This window comes from Gastrolobium bilobum, unplaced genomic scaffold, assembly GCF_033153095.1.
Source record: "Gastrolobium bilobum isolate Gb01-03AN ecotype WA unplaced genomic scaffold, APGP_CSIRO_Gbil_v1 utg12082, whole genome shotgun sequence".
Lineage (NCBI taxonomy): Eukaryota > Viridiplantae > Streptophyta > Magnoliopsida > Fabales > Fabaceae > Gastrolobium > Gastrolobium bilobum.
In genome coordinates, this window is record NW_026897435.1 from 311,221 (window position 1) to 332,181 (window position 20,961).

The 20,961-nt window shown below is 37.1% G+C and overlaps 3 protein-coding genes across 4 annotated transcripts; 2 read left to right on the plus strand and 1 right to left on the minus strand.

The window, feature by feature from the left end:
* The first annotated feature begins 9,246 nt into the window (after nt 1–9,246).
* LOC133306879 (transcription factor BHLH089-like) lies at nt 9,247–12,122 on the plus strand. 2 transcript variants are annotated; one of them, XM_061507255.1, is made up of 5 exons: nt 9,247–9,813; nt 9,932–10,006; nt 10,100–10,168; nt 10,261–10,338; nt 11,573–12,122. In XM_061507255.1, the coding sequence occupies exons 1-5, from the start codon at nt 9,481–9,483 to the stop codon at nt 11,699–11,701; spliced, it is 684 nt and encodes a 227-aa protein (XP_061363239.1). In that variant the 5' UTR covers nt 9,247–9,480; the 3' UTR covers nt 11,702–12,122. The 2 variants fall into 2 exon arrangements, with proteins under 2 accessions (XP_061363239.1, XP_061363240.1); XM_061507256.1 differs by having other exon boundaries at nt 9,941–10,006.
* A 116-nt stretch (nt 12,123–12,238) lies between these two features.
* On the minus strand, nt 12,239–14,456 carry LOC133306886 (probable myosin-binding protein 5). Its single transcript, XM_061507265.1, has 2 exons — nt 13,697–14,456; nt 12,239–13,527 (listed from the first exon to the last, which is right to left on the minus strand). The coding sequence occupies exons 1-2, from the start codon at nt 14,454–14,456 to the stop codon at nt 12,644–12,646; spliced, it is 1,644 nt and encodes a 547-aa protein (XP_061363249.1). The 3' UTR covers nt 12,239–12,643.
* A 3,927-nt stretch (nt 14,457–18,383) lies between these two features.
* LOC133306877 (protein ALP1-like) lies at nt 18,384–19,243 on the plus strand. The gene is made up of 3 exons (XM_061507252.1): nt 18,384–18,599; nt 18,689–18,929; nt 19,035–19,243. The coding sequence occupies exons 1-3, from the start codon at nt 18,384–18,386 to the stop codon at nt 19,241–19,243; spliced, it is 666 nt and encodes a 221-aa protein (XP_061363236.1).
* The last annotated feature ends 1,718 nt before the right edge of the window (nt 19,244–20,961 follow it).

Here is a 20,961-nt window from a genome sequence, read left to right on the forward strand (position 1 = left end):
TGGTAAAAAAATAAATTGATAAATAATTATACAAATTGAATTAAATAGGTCAAAAAACTAAAAAAAGAAGTATTCCTTTAGCTTCTTTTTTTTTTTTTTGAATAAACCACGGGTATCTTCTATGGGAGGCAATCATGTACGAGTTGGGAACATCCACATCACGGTAGGGTATTCCTTTAGCTTTTTGAAATGACAATAATGTCACTATTTTAAAACTCGCTGGGCCAAATGGCAAAGCCTATACACAATCACGGACAAATATCATTAATGAGAAACCACCTCTAAGTCTATCCATAATCAGCTCGAGCAGAGTCAAGCTACTGCCTTGGCACCAACTAATTTTTAAAAAAGGTGCATATTTTCATTAAAAACTATGGTACTACCTTAGCACTAGTTGAGTTTTAAAAATAATACAACCTTGGTATTGACTAAATTCTATCTAGTTGGATCCTTTGGCACTGACTTAGTTTTTCTTCTAACTCCGTCAGTGAGCCCGAGGAAGCTAATATTCACATATTCATTCACATATGATTTGTATCATCGGTTGATGTTTGTTTGTTTTGTGTTTTGTGTGTGTGTGTGTGTGTGTTTTTTATATATATTTATCTATTTAATTAGTAATACCCATAAACTATATAATTTTTCTATTTGGTTATTCATGCATTTTATGCCAAAAAAAAAACATTTTATTTTTTGAAACAAAGATTCTTAATGGAACTTTGCACTAGTAGATTTATTATAGACAATAAAAATGATCAATATTATGGAGTTAGGACTGATTTGTGTTTATGTGCATGATATATAAAGAAAAATATTGTAAAGAGAGTGATTAAATTCACAATGTTTTCAAACACCATCACTTTTGATTCCCTTGTTGTATAGTCAACTATTCTCTCGTAGTTTAAGGACTCGCGAACAAACAATCTACGTTGTACTAAAACACCTCTCTTATGCGAGTTACTAGAAGCTAGCATAAGCAAAAGAACATGAATTACTTTAGAGGGTTCAGGATCGATGTTGGAGGTGTTATCACTTAATTTTTCGCACGACTTTCAGTATCATTAGAAGTCGAACATAGAACTATTACCAAATGGAAAAGTTGGCCACAGCACACAGCTTTTTGACCCTTTTGCCCCTAATTAAATAATTAATAACCAATTTGCCCTCCCCCAGAACTATCCACCATCCTGCCCCCATTTAGTCGATTAAGTTGCACTTTTAATCGACTAAATGGGCTAAACTCAGAAATTATGAAACGCGAATTTTAGTCGACTAAAAACTCACCTTAATCGACTAAATTGTTTGCACTTTTAGTCGACTAAGAACATTATTTAGTCGACTAAAGATCGCGAAAAACCCTATATCCAGACCTCTCTTGGCCTTATTTTCATTATATTTGAAATCAAAACTCCTCTCTTGGTCTCTTTCTCTTGTTTGTCAGCTGTGAACCTTCCAATCACCCTTCCATTTCATCCCACCACCTCTAAGGCATAGTAATTGTGAAATCATTGTCATTTTCCTTTATTTCTCAATTGTTTCCCCCAAATCCGAACCCTAACCCCTAAAATCTGATTCCTACCCCCAAAATTCGTGTGAAAGATGAGCTCAAGTCCAAACATGTATGTTACCATGATTTACTATGATGGAAAGCATTATGAAGGCCCCAACGGTGTTCAATTTGAAGGAAAAACGAAAATGTTGAAAATCAAACGGGGCACTACGTACAATGAGCTGAAGGGGAGGATTAACCAAAAATTGGGGCTACACGGCAGCCATGGCGTTCAACGGATGATCGCCAGGGTAGAGTCTACAGTTGGTAAGGATGCTATATTCTACATTGGTAATGATATATGTGACGATGAAGATGTGGACTGTGTCATAGATGCAATTGTGGACCGAAAATTTCAAAACTTTATTGAGATATATGTTGAAATAGACTGTGGTCAATCTTCATCTGCACCTGTGCATGGAAGAAGTCAAAGTCAAGAAGACAGAGTGGTCGGTTTATCTGCACCTGCACCTGTCTTAAGTCAGATACCACTGAGGGAAATACACGAGGATGAGGATGAGCATGACGAGGATATGGACAGTGAAGACGATGGTGAACTCGAGAGTGTTATTCCGCTGGGTGACACCTCAGATACGGACGTAGAGGGGAATTTTGACGCTGATACTAGTTCAGGAAACTTGAGTTCCCAGGTTATGCCACCGCTCCGTGTTGACCCTGTTAGCAGTGGTAAGATTGTAAATTAAAGTTTTAATTTTGCATATATATATATTTGTGTTTTCTTTCGTACTGACGGATAAGTTTAAATTTGGACGTAGGTTCTGAGATTGAGCCATTTTGGAACGACAGCCCACACTATTCGTTCATTAATTGGGCTCACCCTAATGATGAGACAGAGATATTGTATGGCGACGATGACATCCACGGTGGCTGGCATTTAGGAGATCCATTATATTTGTACCAGGAGTTTCGAACTAAATCTGAAATGCAACATGCAGTCAAATTATATTGTATGAAGTCTCATCGTACTGCTGTGGTGGCAAAAAGTGATGACCATAGATTTGTGATGAAGTGTCGACACCATAATGATGGTTGTCCCTGGTACGTGCGGGCTATGTTGCCCAAGAATGGAAATAGTTGGGTTGTTAGTAAGTGGGGTAAAAAACACACTTGCCTAAACCAAGGCCTTACTCGGGACCATAGACAGCTGGATTCTGATGTAATCTGTGCAGCCATTATAAGTATGTATTACATTCATTTTTGTTTATGGTTTAATTTTTCGGTATATTTATTGATTGTGTTGACTTCGAATTTTGTATAGGTATGTTAAAAGAAGATCCATCCACGAAACCAGTTCTTATTCAGGAGAGGGTACAAAGTTTGTATGGATACAACATATCTTATAGGAAGGCTTGGAAGGCTAAAATGAAGGCCATTGTGAAGTTGTTTGGGGACTGGGAAAAATCATATGCCATCTTACCTGGTTGGCTGACCTACATGACACAGATAAATCCTGGTTCTGTGTTCAAGATTGATACGGATCAGTGTTGTGACGAACGACGTGTCTACACCGATAAGGCTGTCTTTCGCAGGGTATTTTGGACTTTTCACCAGTGCATTGAGGCTTTCAAATATTGTAAACCCATAATCCAAATTGATGGCACGCACCTGTACGGGAAATACAAAGGTACCCTCTTGATTGCTACGTCACAGGATGGTGATGGATTCATTCTGCCTATTGCGTTTGCCATTGTTCCACCGGGTGAGAGATTGGATGATTGGTTGTGGTTTCTTAGCCAGATGCGTTTCCATGTCACACGTAGGCATGGTATATGTCTAATATCCGATCGTCACCCCAGCATCATCAGGGCTGTGAAGGATCATGCCGGTTGGCAGCCTCCATTTGCGTATCACGTGTTTTGTCTTCGTCACATTGGAAGCAACTTCAACACTAAGTTTAGGGACGTGGAACTGAAGAAAACGCTGATGAAACTAGGTAACCTATTTACATGAATGTGTACATGTTGTATGTAATGTTGTTTATGTATAACTCATTGCAATTTGGGTTCATTTTTTGCAGGTTACATGTGTTCGAAGATTCACTTTGATTTAAGATTTCAAGAATTTGTCGACAGTAACCCACAAGTAGCCTCATGGATAGATCAGATTCCCAAAAAGAAATGGTGCAGGTCTTATGATGAGGAGGGCCGAAGGTTTGGTCATATGACGACTAACCTATCTGAGTGTATCAATAAGGTCCTACGGGGTGCACGTAATTTGCCAGTAACGGCATTGGTCAAGATGACGCAAAGTAGACTTGTAGAGTATTTTGTGAAGAGGCGTGAAAAGATCCAAAAAGTAAAGGACAAAGGCTGGAGAATTGCAAAAAAGGTTGAGGACTTCTTACAAAAGAATGATCAGTTAACTGTCAGTCTCCGTGTCCGTGTTTTTGATAGAGACTTGCAGTTGTTTGAAGTTGAGGATGCCTACAATCAATCTACGCATGATGCCGGCGACATTATGAGGGTTGACTTGCTAAATCGTAAATGTCAATGTGGACGGTTCACAGCTAGACGATTTCCTTGCAGTCATGTGCTAGCGGTGTGCAAGGTTGAAAAATTGAACCACTATGACTATGTCGATCCTGTGTTCTCAATTACACAAATTGAGAAGGTCTATGCTGCACATTGGTTTCCAATGGGTAATGAGTTGTTGATCCCAGAAATAGATGGTCCAACATTAATCCCAAATGCATCTTTGGTTCGTGCACAAGGTAAGACCGAAGTCTTCAAGGATACAGAATGAAATGGATTGGGTTGAGTCCCAACCCACAAGCAGTCAAACTAGATGCAGCACCTGCAAGCAAATTGGTCACAATAAACGTACATGTCCTATGAGGATTAATCCTAGCTGAACCAATGTTGTGCATGTATTTAAGGTCTTTTGTAAGAGTTCATGTAATTCTTGTAAGACATTTTGATGTTACTTTGTGTTACTGTATAACTCATTATGTAATTTGACATTTCATTTCTAAGTCCATTATCTAACATTGGTCCATATTGATAGATTGAAACTCATAACTAATACTAATATTACCAAAAAATGAAATCACCAAGTTTCGGGGAGCGTAAACAAACGGTTTGGGGTAATACGTACCCAATCGCATACGAATCCTGTACAATACTATTTTGTACCTGAAAGTGTGTTCCCCAAGTCATTATATGCGTGTACATTGATATTCGATCGGTTCCGTGCCAAAAAAATGCGTGCAAAACAGAATGGGGTGTCAAAACCAGTTATTTAGTCGAGCAACCTGTACTGGTTTAGTCGACTAAACTGTGTAGTCGACTAAACCAGTACAGGTTGCTCGACTAAATAACTGGTTTTGACACCCCATTCTGTTTTGCACGCATTTTTTTGGCACGGAACCGATCGAATATCAATGTACACGCATATAATGACTTGGGGAACACACTTTCAGGTACAAAATAGTATTGTACAGGTTATAAACCACGAATGTACATGTACTGCATAAATGCTCCAAGTTAGGGTATCCGAAACTTCTGTTCTTATTTTAACTCTGTTAAGGTCACCTGTTCTGAATTTCATTGGACATTTTAGACCCGTTGGACTGTGATTAGACACAAATTGAAAACAAGAAGGTAAAAGATATTTGTTCCTTCATTTGGTAAACAAGAAAACAACAATAATTACGTAAACGGTTCACAACATGATGGGAACATCAAATAGTTCATTTCATAACCATAATATTACATAAACTACAAATGTCAAATAGGAAGACCGAAGTCAATTACATAACAACATACACTACAAACGTAAAATAGAAACATAAACCCTAAATCTAATCCTCATCCTCCTCGGACGCCGTCTCCTCGTCATCCTCATCTGACACATCAGCCCCCTGCCCTGCAACATCCTCAATCTGCTGTCCTCGTCCAAGCTCTAGACGAGCAAGCCTATCTTCAACACCCTTGAACCGTCCCTGTATATGTCTAAATCTTTCATTTCCCTTCTGCACGTGACTCTTCCTCCATTTTTTGTGTTTCAGCGCCATTTTTCCTATTTTCTTCAGCGTGGCGTTTATGCCCTTCATGACATCACGTAATGAAAACCCACCCTCAGGCTCAGCTATCTCCTGCTGGTCACCCTCATCATCATCGTCATCATCATCCTCCACCTCGGGGTCAACCATGTCTACAACTGGAGCAACATCAGGAACCTCAACATCAGCCGCACCTGTGAACTGCCACACTCCTGTTTGGGGGTTCTTTGTCATCTTGCACTGCTCCAGTAGACGTTTTCCAAACTTATGATTATACCCTGTGGTCTTCTTCAAGGTCACATTACCCATGGGAACATCAAAATGCTCCAATATCCTCTGAACAAGACAAGCAAATGGAAGTGCACCCTTGTGTTTGGCCTTATACATCATCCAACACATGTAGTGCCTCCAGTTCACCGAAGTACCATGTCGGATAGCCCACATGATGGGAATGTCATGCTCCAACACCCTGGAATGATTGAACGCTCGCGGAAACAAAATGTGGGTGATGACATAGTGTAGTATGCGGGACTCCACAGTAAGCAACCCCACCGTATAGGCAATGTGTTGCCCACGGACTCTCCTCTGCTCCTGCACGGCATCACCGCGTGTATATCCTGGAAGTATGGTCCCGCTGTCTGCGTCATATTCCACAGTCTGCGCAGAATCAAAGTCATACCCCAGTAACTCCAACCATACCGGAGCCGTCATGATGATGTCCACCCCGCAGACCCTAGACCTCAGCTCACCCTGATGGTAGCTGAGATTATGGTAGAAGGCCCGTACATGCAGCTCAGAATATGAACACGACAGTTCAGCCAAGGTCCTAAGATGTGATTCCTCCAACCACCTCACAATGTTAAAACCTTCTTGTTCAAAAAAGGCTGTATCAAGTGATTTGGCCCCACAAATCGGTCGGTTAACAAAGTCACGGACAAAAGATTCATGAACCACCGGGTCATTCTCGAACAAGTATCCGAATGGGAGGTCCACAGCAGCGGGGTCTTCCTCTTGTGGCCTTGACGAAGACGGACGGTCTTGTCGTAGCTTCTGTCGTCTCTCATTTCCAGTGCTAGACGATCTTCTACGGCCAGCCATGGGAACAACTGTATCTACAATGCAAGTGGAAACAAAAATCAATGAACAATAACAATATCAAAAAATTTAAAATTCAATATAAAAAACAAAACCTAATCCTAAAATAAAACAGAAATCAGAAACCCAATCCCTAACCCTAAAACAGAAACAGAAACCCTAACCCTAACCCTAACCCTAACCCTAACCCTAACCCTACACCCTAAAACAAAACACAAAAACCCATTCCTAACCCTAAACACTACAACCCAACCAAAACAGCAACATAAACCCTAACCCTAACCCTAACCCTAACCCTAACATAACCCTAACCCTAAGCCTAAGGCACCACATCAACCCTAACCCTCACCCTCACAACAAACTTAGCACCCTACCCCTAACCTAAATCCACAAAACCGCAAACATAAATCAAATGCATGAAGAAAACCAAAAAAAAAACTAAACTTAAAACCAAATGCAAGTCAGAATACGTTACCTAAATGTCGATTTCGCAAGTGTGAACCAAGGAAGCTTCAATCGCACCTTCAAGGGTTGAGATTCGGACTTGGTTGGAGAGAGGGGACGGAATGCAGCCTTTTAGTCGATTAGGGTTTGAAAATAACCCCCTTTGCGAAATGGGGGGGGGGGTTTTTTTTTTAAAAAACCTGATCTGCGACATTTAGTCGACTAAATAATGTGCTTAGTCGACTAAAAGTGCAAACAATTTAGTCGATTAAGATGAGTTTTTAGTCGACTAAAATTCGCGTTTCATAATTTCTGAGTTTAGCCCATTTAGTCGATTAAAAGTGCAACATAATCGACTAAATGGGGGCAGGATGGTGGATGGGGGAGGGGCAAATTGGAATAAGACAATTTATATTGACAATATTAGTAGCAAGAATGAACGCTTAGAACTAGTATTTTCTTTTTTTACAAATTTATTTATCTTTAATAAAATTTACTTGACTTGAGTTTGATAAATGTATTAATATTTTAAATTTAATAAATAAAATTAAAGATTATTTATGTAATCAATTTATATGTGAATATATTTTTTATTTTGGGTTCAAAAATTAAAATGAAAACAAAATGAGGCAGAGATAGGTAATAAGAAAAATAAAAATGTTGGAAAAATACTAATATATTATGTTTAAAAAAAAAGATTGGTCTATTGACGTACAATACTCATCAATATTATGCTGAAAGCTATGAGTAAATACGCACAAATGAGAAACGAATTAACCATGAATAAAATATAAATATCTAGAAAAATTTAAATAAATGAGGAGCCAATTGAGTTAAAATAAAAAGAGTTCAATCGACTCATCATTTATTATAAATTGAGTTAAAACACAAATAACATGAATCAAATTGAACTCTAGCTAACAATAATTGTGAATAAAATACAAGTTAGTTTTATTAAGATATATAAATTGGTAAGAAGAAAAACAATAGTTCTAAGCGTTTGATTTTGCTAATAATGTTGTGAATATTGTCTTATTGGAGGATCGAAATTAGTTGCTAACTTGTAACTTTTATTGTAATTTTTTTCTCAATATCCTTGGGATGAAAAGTTTGTTGTCAGGTTAGTATAAATTTTTAAAAGCAATCAGAGTTGGATGAAAAAAAAACCATTATAGAATAACATTGTTTTGTTTACAATGATTATGTTTACTAGGGTAAAATTGACTGTTTAATTTAATTTTTAGCAAAGTTAGTAGAGAGACCGAATAGAAAAAATCATAGAGGGTAAGTTAAAAAAAATTACCATAAGGAAATAAATGATTCTAAGAGCCTATGAGGTTTTTTTTTGAAATTTTCTCTATATATTATCATAAAAGATCACAAAACAAGATACATGCGTGTAAGGGTGTCAATATAGGTTTTGACACGCGGGTCGACCTGCGACATGACATAAAAATTTGTATTTGGGTTAACCTGCAAAAAAATCCGTGTCGTGTTCGTGTCGACTCGTATTTTTTTTTAATTATTTTTTTTTAATTTTTTATTATTTTTTAATTTTTTTAATATCGATCCATTTTTTAAAAAAAATTTGTCAATTACCATTTTGACTCCTATTTTGCGTGTTATTCATGTCGTGTCGTGTCAACTCGCAAAAAATTCGTGCCGTGTCAGTATTGAAGATTTTGACACGAATAAAAATTTATGTCGTGTTAGTATTGATGTATTCGTGTAGTGTCGAATTCGTGTCGTGTCGATCCGTTTCCGCACCCTACGTGTGTGTGTGTGTGAGTGAATTCTCGAGATATCCCAAGTAAGGGAGAAACTAGGACATTCATCATAACATTTAATAATATATTCTCGTAAACTTTCAAATCAGCGCAATTTATCCCACCAACTATTGAACATATAACCGATTTTATTGACCCAAGGATGGAAAGGCAGGAATGAGCTATGTACGTTGAGATAAAGTAAAAAGTAGGCTAATAAATTCTATTGAAAAGAACAGGTAGAACAAGGAAGATAATTTTGTTAAAGTGTACGGTGCATGTTAGAAGTACACATATATAATATGATACTTGAAGTTATACACTCATACGATATACATACTGTTAATTTTCCTCTTTAAAAAGGTGGGAATGGGAATGGGGGTTGATGAGATAAAAACCGGTAATGGATAGATAAGAAACTAACCTCACTCACACTTGAAACTTGAAACCAAGTATGTCTCTCTGTCTTTGTCCGAGTCTCAGTCTCAGTGTCTTTCAAACTCTTATTATGTTTTCTCTCCCTCCTAATTGGAAACTCAATTAATGATAAGCAACTACAACTATTCCTATTCCTATTCCTATTCCTAGTACCTCACTTTCTTCCAATGGAGGGTCAGGCTCCGATAATCAACGACTCAACATTCTCTTCTGCTAACCCTTCTTCTTATTCCTTATCCGAGATTTGGCCTATGCCTATTCCTCATTTCCCTTCCTTCCCCGACCACACTCCAAATCGCAGGAAGAGGAGGAAGGATGATTCTCCCAATCACTCCGATGAAAACGGTGCTTTGGAAGCTGAAGCGGATGCAACTTCAGTAGCCGGTAACAAGTTACCTGAACAAACTGCTAAACCTTTTTCTGAGCCACCTAAGCAAGATTACATACATGTTAGAGCAAGAAGAGGCCAAGCTACCGATAGCCACAGTCTTGCAGAGAGAGTAATATTATCAACTAGCCTTTCTTGATCCTGATACAAATGAAAAAAAAAAAAAAAAGTGTTAAAATATTTAGAATTTTATTATTATTATTATTATTATTTATTCAGGAGCATGTCAGTTTTTGCAGGCAAGAAGAGAAAAAATCAGTGAGAGAATGAAAATTCTTCAAGATTTAGTACCCGGATGTAACAGGGTAATCTTAATGTTATGTTATATTGCATCACTGCTATATTTTTGCTTCTATTTTTATTTTCATGTTAATAATTTTTTTTTTGGCACTGTTTAGGTAATTGGTAAAGCACTTGTCTTGGATGAGATAATCAATTACGTTCAGTCACTGCAGCGTCAGGTTGAGGTGGATATCTTCATCTTTCTATCTCAATTGAGCATTCCCACTCGATGATGGAATCTAATTCTGTGCAAAATAACTTTTTTTGTTGTTTGCAGTTCCTTTCGATGAAGCTTGAAGCAGTTAATTCGAGATTGAACATGAACCCTGCTATTGAATGTTTTCCTTCAAAAGATGTAAGTCCGTCAAAGACTTAAATATGTTAATCTAACATCAAACCCATTCCGTTTTAGAAAATGTTAAGCAAAATTCTATATTCTGGGGTGCTATTGTCTGGGAATTGTTTACTGAAATGATTAGTTCTGCAACAATTTTATTTTTTTTAATAAATAAACTAATTGAATGCATCGATTTGTAAGTATAGGGGTCCATACAATTTCCTAGCATCTTTTAGAAATATAATAAAGTAAACTTCACTGATTCGAACAGCTGCGCCAGTTATTGGGACCTTGGAAACTTTTTTGAGTGTCTAAAAGCCAAATTAGAAGAGGATTAAGAAAATAATGAGCTGAATCTTTTTGTGAATACTGTGGAACTCAGAATCCAATAATCTTGTTAATTGTCATCCAGACTTATTCATTTAAGTGTAAATTAACAGATTACAGTGATCTTTAGGAAATGTTCTGTAAGCTTTCACTATCTTGACTCCAGACTTCGTCTTGGATTGCTAACTTCTTTGTGATTCATGTTCTGCTGCTTACCGGTTATATCTTGTGCTTTTCACTGTCCAATTTTTCATTTTTTGTACGTTGGCTGCTTAATTTGTTGCATCTTTCATGAACTTTTCTCTTTTTAATTATTAATATTAAGATTGTTTTTCTCTCCCAGAAGAATTTAGAGATTCTTGCACACATGGTACTTGTTTATGATAGTTTGGCTTGTGTTATATAAAATATTGATTCATAATATAAAATTAACATCAACATCAACATAATATAAAATTAGCTTTTCCATAGTATTAAATACAAAATGAATTATGACGAAGTGATCAATTGGTGATGATGCTGAATGAACATTTCCAAGTCACTGCAAAATTAACTTTTCTACGCAATTAATGAGTCAATAATGAATTTTCTACTTTTGGATTCAAACTGACTCCACGTTGGGGAATTTTCTTTGCACTTAACTTTTTTGTTTTATGCTTGTCCAAAACATAACTATAGGTGCAAAATGACTTTTTGAGTCGTCGAAAGTAACCTAATAAGTCAACTCCAAAGACTATGGTAATGAAACCTCCTACCATTTTGAAAGATTTGCAGTGTTTATCAAAGATAAATATTCTCAATTGGGACAATTTGTTCTTGAGTCCTAGACCTATAAGGCTAGAACATTTTTCCAACACTTCATTGTTTTTTGGGACTTTTTATTTTCATAATATTGTGATTTTAATCAGCTGATCTGTTGGTTCAGGTTGGTACTCAGCCATTCGACCTAGCTGGAATGATATTTGGATCACAAGCAGCCAGAGGGTATGCTCAGGGATCACAACCTGGATGGCTGCATATGCAGATAGCTGGTGGTTTCGAGAAAGCAACATAATTCAATGACAGATGAATCAGTGTGCTTTTTTACAATAAAAAGAAAGATTCAGTGGGGTTGGTTGGTTAACATGATGCATTGACAACCTAGTCAATTGGTGCAGAGAACTGTAGGTCTGTGTGTCCATTGTCATAGTATGATACCATTTTGTGAGAAATACATCTAATCTCCATGTGCTTCATCTGACTGGGCATGTTGTGCTTCACTATGTTAGAAACTGAAATAATCTTCTTGTGGTTTTCGTTTTAAAACCTTGCTGTGATAGGATTCTTCTCTCCAGAGTTGTTGTATCATAATTCACATGTATTAGCAGGATATGTATTCACGTTTCCCGAGTGGAGACGGTATGAAAATTACCCCAAGTTAGTAAAATTGAGTCATTGTCAGAAATGGATTGGATAACGCCAAATATGTCTCAGATTCCTGTATCTTATTGTTCATAAACAATAATTAAATTTGATATGTTAATGTTTCTGTTACATTTTGATGGAAAATCTGCTACTATTCATAAGAATATAAAGTTGTGGTAAGATCCCATCCAACATAAGAATTTAAAGTTATTGCCACAAGAGAGGGTTATACTTACAAATTAGCGAAGCTTCAGAGCCAGCAGTATAATTTGTATATCTTCCATACAAGATATAAGTACATACCAATAAAGAAAGGGAAATGTTTAAAATAATCATCTAAACATTTAAATTCTAGACAAGTTTGTCCAAATTATCCTAGTTAAGATTACTACAGGCCTAGCAATGGGGATGTTCTCACACTTTGACCCGAAGGTTTGCAAGTATTATATACAGATGGTGAGAGACAAAATTCACACCCATGCTTCGGATACTTGAACTGCCCCTTCGCAAAGCATCTAGTGTGTGAATAACTTACAACATCCATCACAAGCTAGGCTTCTTTTGGCTTCTTGAAGCAACCTTAATATGAAATTCATGTAAATGTAGGCATGTCTGTGACATTACCTGTCTCATTCTCTACATTATTAATAGTGTCAAAGCTATATTGTGAGGAAAATTTTCCACTCTTCGCCGAGAGATTTCTGTTTTCCATTTTCTTCATCCGGCCAAGAAGATATGTTTTCTCCATTTTAAAATCTTTTAGTGGCTCGTTGAACTTTTCACCTCCATTTTCCGTCTTTGATGACAGAGCTCGATGAAGATTCGGGTATTTTTCTACATTATCCTCACCTTCAATGGACCTGAATGGAGAGCTGTTGTCCCCAAAAGAAGGGTAAGTTTCGTTAAAATCATCTTCTGCTAGGCATCCATATTTATTTCTGTAAATCTCCAATTCTGTTTCTAAAGCTTTGACTTCTTCCTCTAGTTTGAGAAGTATGTCATTAGTTTCTTGCAGGGCTTCTTCATCATACTCAATCTGCTCCTCCATCATTCTCTGATACTGCGATGCATCCATCTGCAAAGCTGCCTTCTCTTCCTGTAAGCGCGTGATCATGGCCATTGCATTGTTGGCAGCAACAGCTGAAGCATTTCTTTCTTCATCCAACTCCATGCACAAAGCCATGAGTGACTTGTGGTCCAAATTAACTTGCCTCTTCAAATTGTTTAAGATGGCATCATCTGCTTCTTCATTTTGACTATTTCCCTCGTTGGAGTCAGAGGCAAATTCTGTCTTTTCCAGTGGTGATTTCTTGTTAATCGCGTAAGACAATCTTGGACTGTTGATTGGAGAATCTGTAAGTGGGGCCACAAAGAACCTATTTCCCCTTACAAAAAATGGGGTTCTCGGGGACTCATTGTTTAAGTCCTCTCCTTCTGTCAATAGAGGCAAAGAAGCACCTTTTGCTTCTTCCTTTACTGCATAGAAAAATGAAAGGAACATTATCAACATAGTTATAATGGCACCTTTTGAGTCATTAATCTCATTAAAAAAACTCAAAAACCAGTAAAAGCATGCATTTTTTTGTATAAACTGCACAAGCTAACATATATATTCCCAGGAAATTTATATGATATATCCACTCACATTTAATATACTGATTTTTTGCATTGTTGCTATCCTCATTCTGTGGAAGCTCTGAACCATTTTCGGACATAAACTTGAGTTCTGCATACCGGATGCGAGGGGAATTGAGGATGCGAGGCGAATTGAGAGCACGAGATTCATCATTTCTTGATGCCATGTATGAATGAGCTCGTGGTGTAGTAGTGGGAGCTCGTGAAAATGAGGCTGAATTATTCAATTTTGAAATGGAAGACTTGACTTTCAATGGTGCTCCACAGCATGAACATTTCTGTGTACTGATTTTATTAACCTGCATGACCCCATCATCCTTCAAACTCAATTGGATATTTTGGTCATCCCCAACAAAGCACTCCATTTCCTTATTCAGAATCCCCACAAGAGACTTGTAGATATCACAATCTGATTCCTTCCCGGTTGCAAATGAAAGCTGACACCCTTCACACATCTTCCTTATTTGAGAGAGCTTCTTGTGATTATGACAAAACCCCAAAGACGAAACTTCTTTCTTGTGAGTCTCGCATATGGAATTGTTGTAATAAAAATTAGGAGTTTTGTAAGCCAGAACATGACTCATCCTAGTGCAGAGCCAGCAAGGGATTTCCAAATCAAAGTACTTGGCAAACTCCTTGGCAAAAAATGCAAGAAACCCATCAAGGAAAAGTATAATTATCAACACCCATTCAAGCACCATACAAATCACAAAGTGAGGGAACTTTCCCAGTTGTTGCTCCACAAAACGAGTAAATGATCGAGCCACCATGTTGGTTTCCCTTCTTTTATATCTTTTTTTTGTTTTTTTTTTCTGTTTTTCCTTTCAAGACCCAATAACAAGCAGAATGCAAAGGATATAGAAAAACTAATTAAAACTTTGTGCAATGTGTAGTGAAGATAAAAAGTGGGTGCAGTTTGAGAAGCTGACGAGATGGAGGAAGATCGTGACCTTGTTTGGAGGAGAATGAGATCGCGACCTTTCTCTGTGTGTTTCTCTCACTTCCTCTGCGTGCATTGCAAAGGAAGCAAGTGTGAATGTTTTGGGTGGTGGAACTCATTTGTCTATGAATAGAACAAACTGTTGTTGCTTTAAAAAAAAAAACCGATTGAGGCTGCTTGGTGGACATTAACCTAAAATAACGCTCTGTCTGTCATGCACTCTTATCTCTACCAGTTACATTTCTACAAGGATTAAGGACAAGGGTTGGAAATCACGTCCTTATCCTCATCCCTTCATAATTGGTATTTAACGTAGCGTTATATTTATTTTATTCAACATAAGATAAATTAAATTCTTACACACATATAACAAAAGTGAGTCTCACCTTTTATTTTTTTTCTCTCGGATATTTGTATGTCTCTTTTATAATTTTGTTTCACTAATATAAAATAATTCATCTTCATAATATATTATGAAACATTTCACGAGTCACGATAGATTTCTCCATATGAAAATTCCAATGAATTAGTTGCATTGCATGGCATGATTACGATACAAAAGAAATATTCATTATAATAATTAAAAATTATTAAATTTCTTAACACAGGTAGGCTAGGCATGATACATTATCTATTCATCAAATCTACTGGACTCTTGTACGAGGGGCATATTATATAAATATAAAACCATTAAATAAACTTCGCCCAACGGCTTAATCTTTTGAGTTGAACTTATTCTTTATAATATAAATTTAAAAAAATAAATGAAAAGAATCGGATAAAAAATATAGAACAGCTAGAGTCAACCCAATTGTAGCCATTTCTATATTTAATTAGAGAAAAAAATACCGTCAAGCATATATCCCTGAATGTGTCAATGCCTCTCATAATCCCTGAATCATAAGAAATCAACAAAGATATCATTGAGGGGGTGTTTGGTTCAAGTTTTTGGAGAGGATTACCGGTAATCCTTCTTTGGTAAATGTAATTACCACGTTTGGTAGAAGGAATAAATTACGATTCCCGGATATCCAAGGATTACCGGTAATTTGATTTATAAAGAAAAGTCACTATTCAGATTACCAAAAATAATATGATAATTCGGAATACCAATCAGAATACCAAGTAAAGGGAAAGCACAACAATAAATTTTGAGACAAAAATACCCCAATACACATAAAAATCTAGACTCAATCTATCAATTACAAAAGTAAAAATAGTTTGGGGTTATTTTTGTAAAATAACCTCATATTCCAAGTCATATTTCGCTCTAAACCAAATATGGAATCAGTAATTTTTACCCAATATTCCCGGTAATATTTTGGCGAACCAAACACATCTTTCGTAAGATTCCAAGTAAACTTAATTTCTACTGAATTCCCATTAATCATGATTCCCGGTCACCAAAAAATTTCTCTTGTACCAAACACACCCTGAAAGAAACAACAATGAGGAAAATAACTTATTTTGTTATTTTTCTTTTGCCATTTGTGAAAATATGATAGCCTACTTATGTGAGAGACCTTAGGTGGTGTTTGGTTGGGGAGAAGTTAAAACTTTGGTGGCAAAGTGGGAGTGGGATTCTTAGCCAACCACGTTTGGTTGAAGTTTTGTTGCCAATTTCCCCAGCAAAGAGGCTTCCCCTGCAATCGAAGAAGAAGAGTAAAAATTTGATATGGTCACTGTTGAAGAAGCCGATTGAAAAGGTGGTATTGGTTGAGGGAATCGGATAAGTGAAAAAGGTTGAAAATACAATGACAAATATACCCTTCTTTCCTAACCACACATTCACTGATATCCAGAACCATCTATCATTTGACAAACACACGAGCAAGGGTTGCAACATTTATCAGTCATCGCGTCAGGTTCGTTCGAAGTGAAGCTCTCGTCCCTCTACCACCGATTGCTCATGTTGCTGTTATTTTGTCACTGCCTTGGTAACACTGTTCCGGTAAGATTTTTCGAAGTGGTTGGACTCATCCTCTGTTATTAAGTTGTGGGTCATTTTTTGCAAACACAAAATGGATGTCCTGGTCACCTTTAACTTTGTTTGGGTTGTCGGTCAAATTATGTGCATTACATATCCGAGGAAAAGGCTGTGGTTTATCTAGTTATACTGATTTAACAAAATGATAATGGGTCAGTTTCTATTCTACACTAACGGTCGAAGTTTTAGTTCACACTGATAGGGTATATAGTGAGATATAATTTTAATTTTTTTAAACAACTTGTAATTAGCATTAATATATCTGAATGGAGTGGTAAGTCCCATTGCGTTTTCATGCTGAAGCTAAGTAAAAAATAGGTGTCATCTTTTATTCTATTATCATTTTGTGATTTGTGATTTGTGATTCTGTCATCATTTTGTCATTTTGAAAAAAGATCCCTTAAAAATAGCATCACGATATAAATGAGCATTTTCTGTCCCATTGCCATTGCCATTGTAAACTTTGCCATTTTCTCATTTTCTGTCCCATTGTGATTCTGTCCCATTGCCATTTTCTCAATTTCTGATTTTGTGATTTCTCATTCTGTCATCATCTTTTTAATGGCCCACAAGCTGTTAGTTGGTATTGTAATCTGGAGTAACCACTACTTGGAATCTTTGGAAAAGTAGCATCACGATATAAAAATGGAGAAATTTTAAATGTTGGGCAAAAAGTCAGAGAAATATGGGATGGTTCTTTGTGTTGCCTACTCCATTCATTAATTTAAAGCACAGTAGGTGATCAGTTTAGTTATTTTCACCTCGGACAACAGAGTAAAGGGAGACAACAATAATGGGCCGAATCAAAGGGCTAGTGAGGGCCATATTTTTGATTGGGCATACCCCAAAAATTGAAAATTTTCATTGACTGTCGCACCCATCCCACAATCTTTGTTGCCATCAGAGAGTCCACCAAAAGGGCTAGTAAAAGGCCAGGTAGAACTTCCACTTTGAGTAGTTCATGTTGATGTAGGTCACCTCCAATATACCTAGTTTCTTTGTAGGGCTCCTCTAGGCTATTGGCTCAATGTCTTTCATTCAGATTCCACTCTCCTGCACTTTGTAGTTGCTTAATAAGAATAAGAAACCATGCACGTTACATAATTTAGTAATACAGGGTCTTAAGCACATGACTTTTGGGGTTTTCAGCATCAATTGATAGCCGTGATTGTTGGATATATCACCTATTAGGTTTCTATTTTTGCATGCAGCTGAATTGATGTTACACTGAAATTTCGCCTATTACAACTATTGTAGTTGTTACAATGTGTATTAGAAATACCTATTCGGTGAAAGTAATACGTATTTGTTTGGTTAAATGCTTTTAATGGTTATGCTCCACACTAGTATGTTATGCTTTATCTGAAATACAGCCCCCTGTTATGTCCATAGTTGATGGTACATGATATTTGTTATGATAAAATATAAGGTTTTTAATTTTTGTATTTTGTATGTTAGATTGTGGCAATGAACAATGGAATGGAAGTTAGTGTGGTTGTTGTACTGATTGCTCATCTGGAGTGTATGCAACAATTGATTTTGTTGTTATTTAGTATCTGTGCGATGTTATTACACCGTAACGATATCAGGAGAAATAGAAGGAGGAGAGTATCATGGAACTTGTTTAATAGGGTTAGGGAAGTCAACTTCCATAGAATAGTCCATGCAAGTAACAGGGCTTGTATTGAGAATACAAGGATGGACAGAAGGGCTTTCCATAAACTGTGTTACTTGGTGAAAAGTGTTGGGGGGCTGCAGCCGACTAGACATATGGGTGTTGAAGAGATGGTATCAATTTTTCTACATATTCTAGCCCATGATGTGAAGAATAGGATAATTAAAAGACAGTTCATGCGATCTGGTGAAACCATAAGTAGACAGTTCTCCAAAGTGTTGCTATCTGTCATACGGTGTCATACACTTTTATTTAAACGACCAGAACCAGTTCCAGAGAACTCGACTGATGAGAAGTGGAAGTCGTTCAAGGTCAGAAACATTTCTATACGTACTGTTACATTTAAACGTACATATGCTAATGTCCATTGTATTTGGAATTGTGGTCAATAATTTTTTAGTTGGTTAATTATCAGAATTGTTTGGGAGCACTAGATGGGACACACATCAAGGTCTATCCCTTGCAAGCCGACAAGGCTAGATACCGGACTAGGAAGGGTGAGATAGCCACCAATGTGTTGGAGGTTTGTTCCCAAGATGGTCAGTTTATTTATGTTTTGCCTGGATGGGAGGGTTCAGCTGCAGACTCAAGGGTACTCAGGGATGCCATCTCTCGTCCGAACGGTTTAAGGGTCCCTAAAGGTAATATGCTTCCAGGTTTATGTTGTTGTAATGTATTGTAAGGTAATTAAAATTTTTTCAATCCCGATCATAGGATAATTTTTGGATGTTGTTTGAATGTTGCAGGATACTATTACTTGTGCGATGCTGGTTACATGAATGGTGAAGGTTTCCTCACTCCATACAGAGGTCAGAGATATCATCTGAGTGAATGGAGACATGGGGCACACCCAAGAACCGCACAAGAATTCTTTAATATGAAGCACTCTTCTGCAAGAAATGTCATAGAACGATGCTTTGGAATGCTGAAGGGTCGTTGGGCTATTGTGCGATAAAAGTCTTTCTATCCGGTTAAAGCTCAATGCCGAATAATTATCGCATGTTGCTTGCTTCATAATCATATACGAAAAGAAATGGATGTGGATCCTCTTGATGATGAAGAAGTGGATCAAACACACGAAGTAGATGCTGATCTTGGAGGAAATGACTTCATCACTCACATTGAGTCTTCTAATGCATGGACTGTTTCAAGGGATCAAATGGCGAATCACATGTTCAATACATGGAGGAATCGCGTTTGATTTCCAATTTTAGAGCAGACTTTGAAAATGATATGACTTTATGTGTACTAAGTGTCATTTGTGGACATCAAAACTGAAACAGTAAAATGTGTTTATGTTGTAATGTTATGTAATAGACTGCTTATTTTAATATGTCGTATTGAAAGCATGGAAAATGCTATGTTGCTATATTTATGTGAACCCTTAATTTAAGTGTCCAACAGTGTTGTACAGTATTTTGCTGAAATGGTTCCCACTTTATTCATGAATTTAGTTTACTATGTTTTTTCATGTTTCACAGATATAATCCAATAAAGAACCAGGCACCATGGCTGCAGACAGCCAACAGTCAACTAAACGCATTAATCATCAATGGACTGCAGAAGAGGATAAAGTCCTCGTAGAGTGTCTTAGTGATTTAGGTTTATGTTGGAAAGGAGACAACGACTTTAAGGCAAGTTATTCCAATGTCGTAGAAAAGATGATGCACAATAAGATACCAGGATGCAACTTGCGAGCTAGCCCACACATCACTTCTAGGGTGAAACTGTTGAAGAAACAATATAATGCCATCGCTGAAATGGTCGGTCATAATGGTGGGAGCGGCTTCAGCTGGAACGATACCAAGAAAATGATAGATGTTGAGAGGCAAATATTTGATGACTAGGCGAAGGTAAAGAAATCTCTATTATTATTTATTCTTTCATTACATATCTTAATGCATTTGTAATTGACACTGAAATATTTGTAATAAATGTTGTGTGTAATTTGTGTAGTCTCATCCCAGTGCTAAGGGTCTTTACAACAAGCCTTTCCCGCACTATGACATTTTGGGAACTATCTTTGGTAAGGATGTTGCAACGGGATCTCATTCAGTGGGTGCAGATGATGTAATACGCGAAATGGAACGGGATCCTGCCATGTATGATGACAGTGGGACCCCTTTCGATGATTACCTAGACATCAGTGGTGACTATATTCCCACTCCTTTAGAAGATCCTCCTATGCCTGACATCCCAGCTGAAGAGGTAGTGCAGCCAAGTAGTCCGGTTTCAACTGCACCTGCCAGAAAGGGTAAGAAAAGGCAAAGGAGTGAAGATCCTTTCTCTGTTGAAATGGTTGATGTCATGAAAGATCTAACTCAGGTATACCGCAAATCAACTGACAGCATTGACAAATTGGTGTCATGCTTTCAACACCAAGCTGATGGAAGTAATAGACGAAGGTCAATTATGGATGAGATTGAGAAATTTGATTATTTGACTAGCCCTCAGATGGTTCACATAGGTGTGCAGTTTGGTAGGGACAGAGACTTGACATACATCTTCATGCAATGCAGTGAGGAGAAAAAAAAAGCAAATACTGGCAGGGATGTTGGATAACTTTGATAAATAGCTGGTTTGGTGTGACTGTTCTACTTTTTGGGTATTTTTTGGTGTGACTGTAGGTCCTTGTTGGATTATGTAAATACCACCATGTTAATGTAGGTTAAG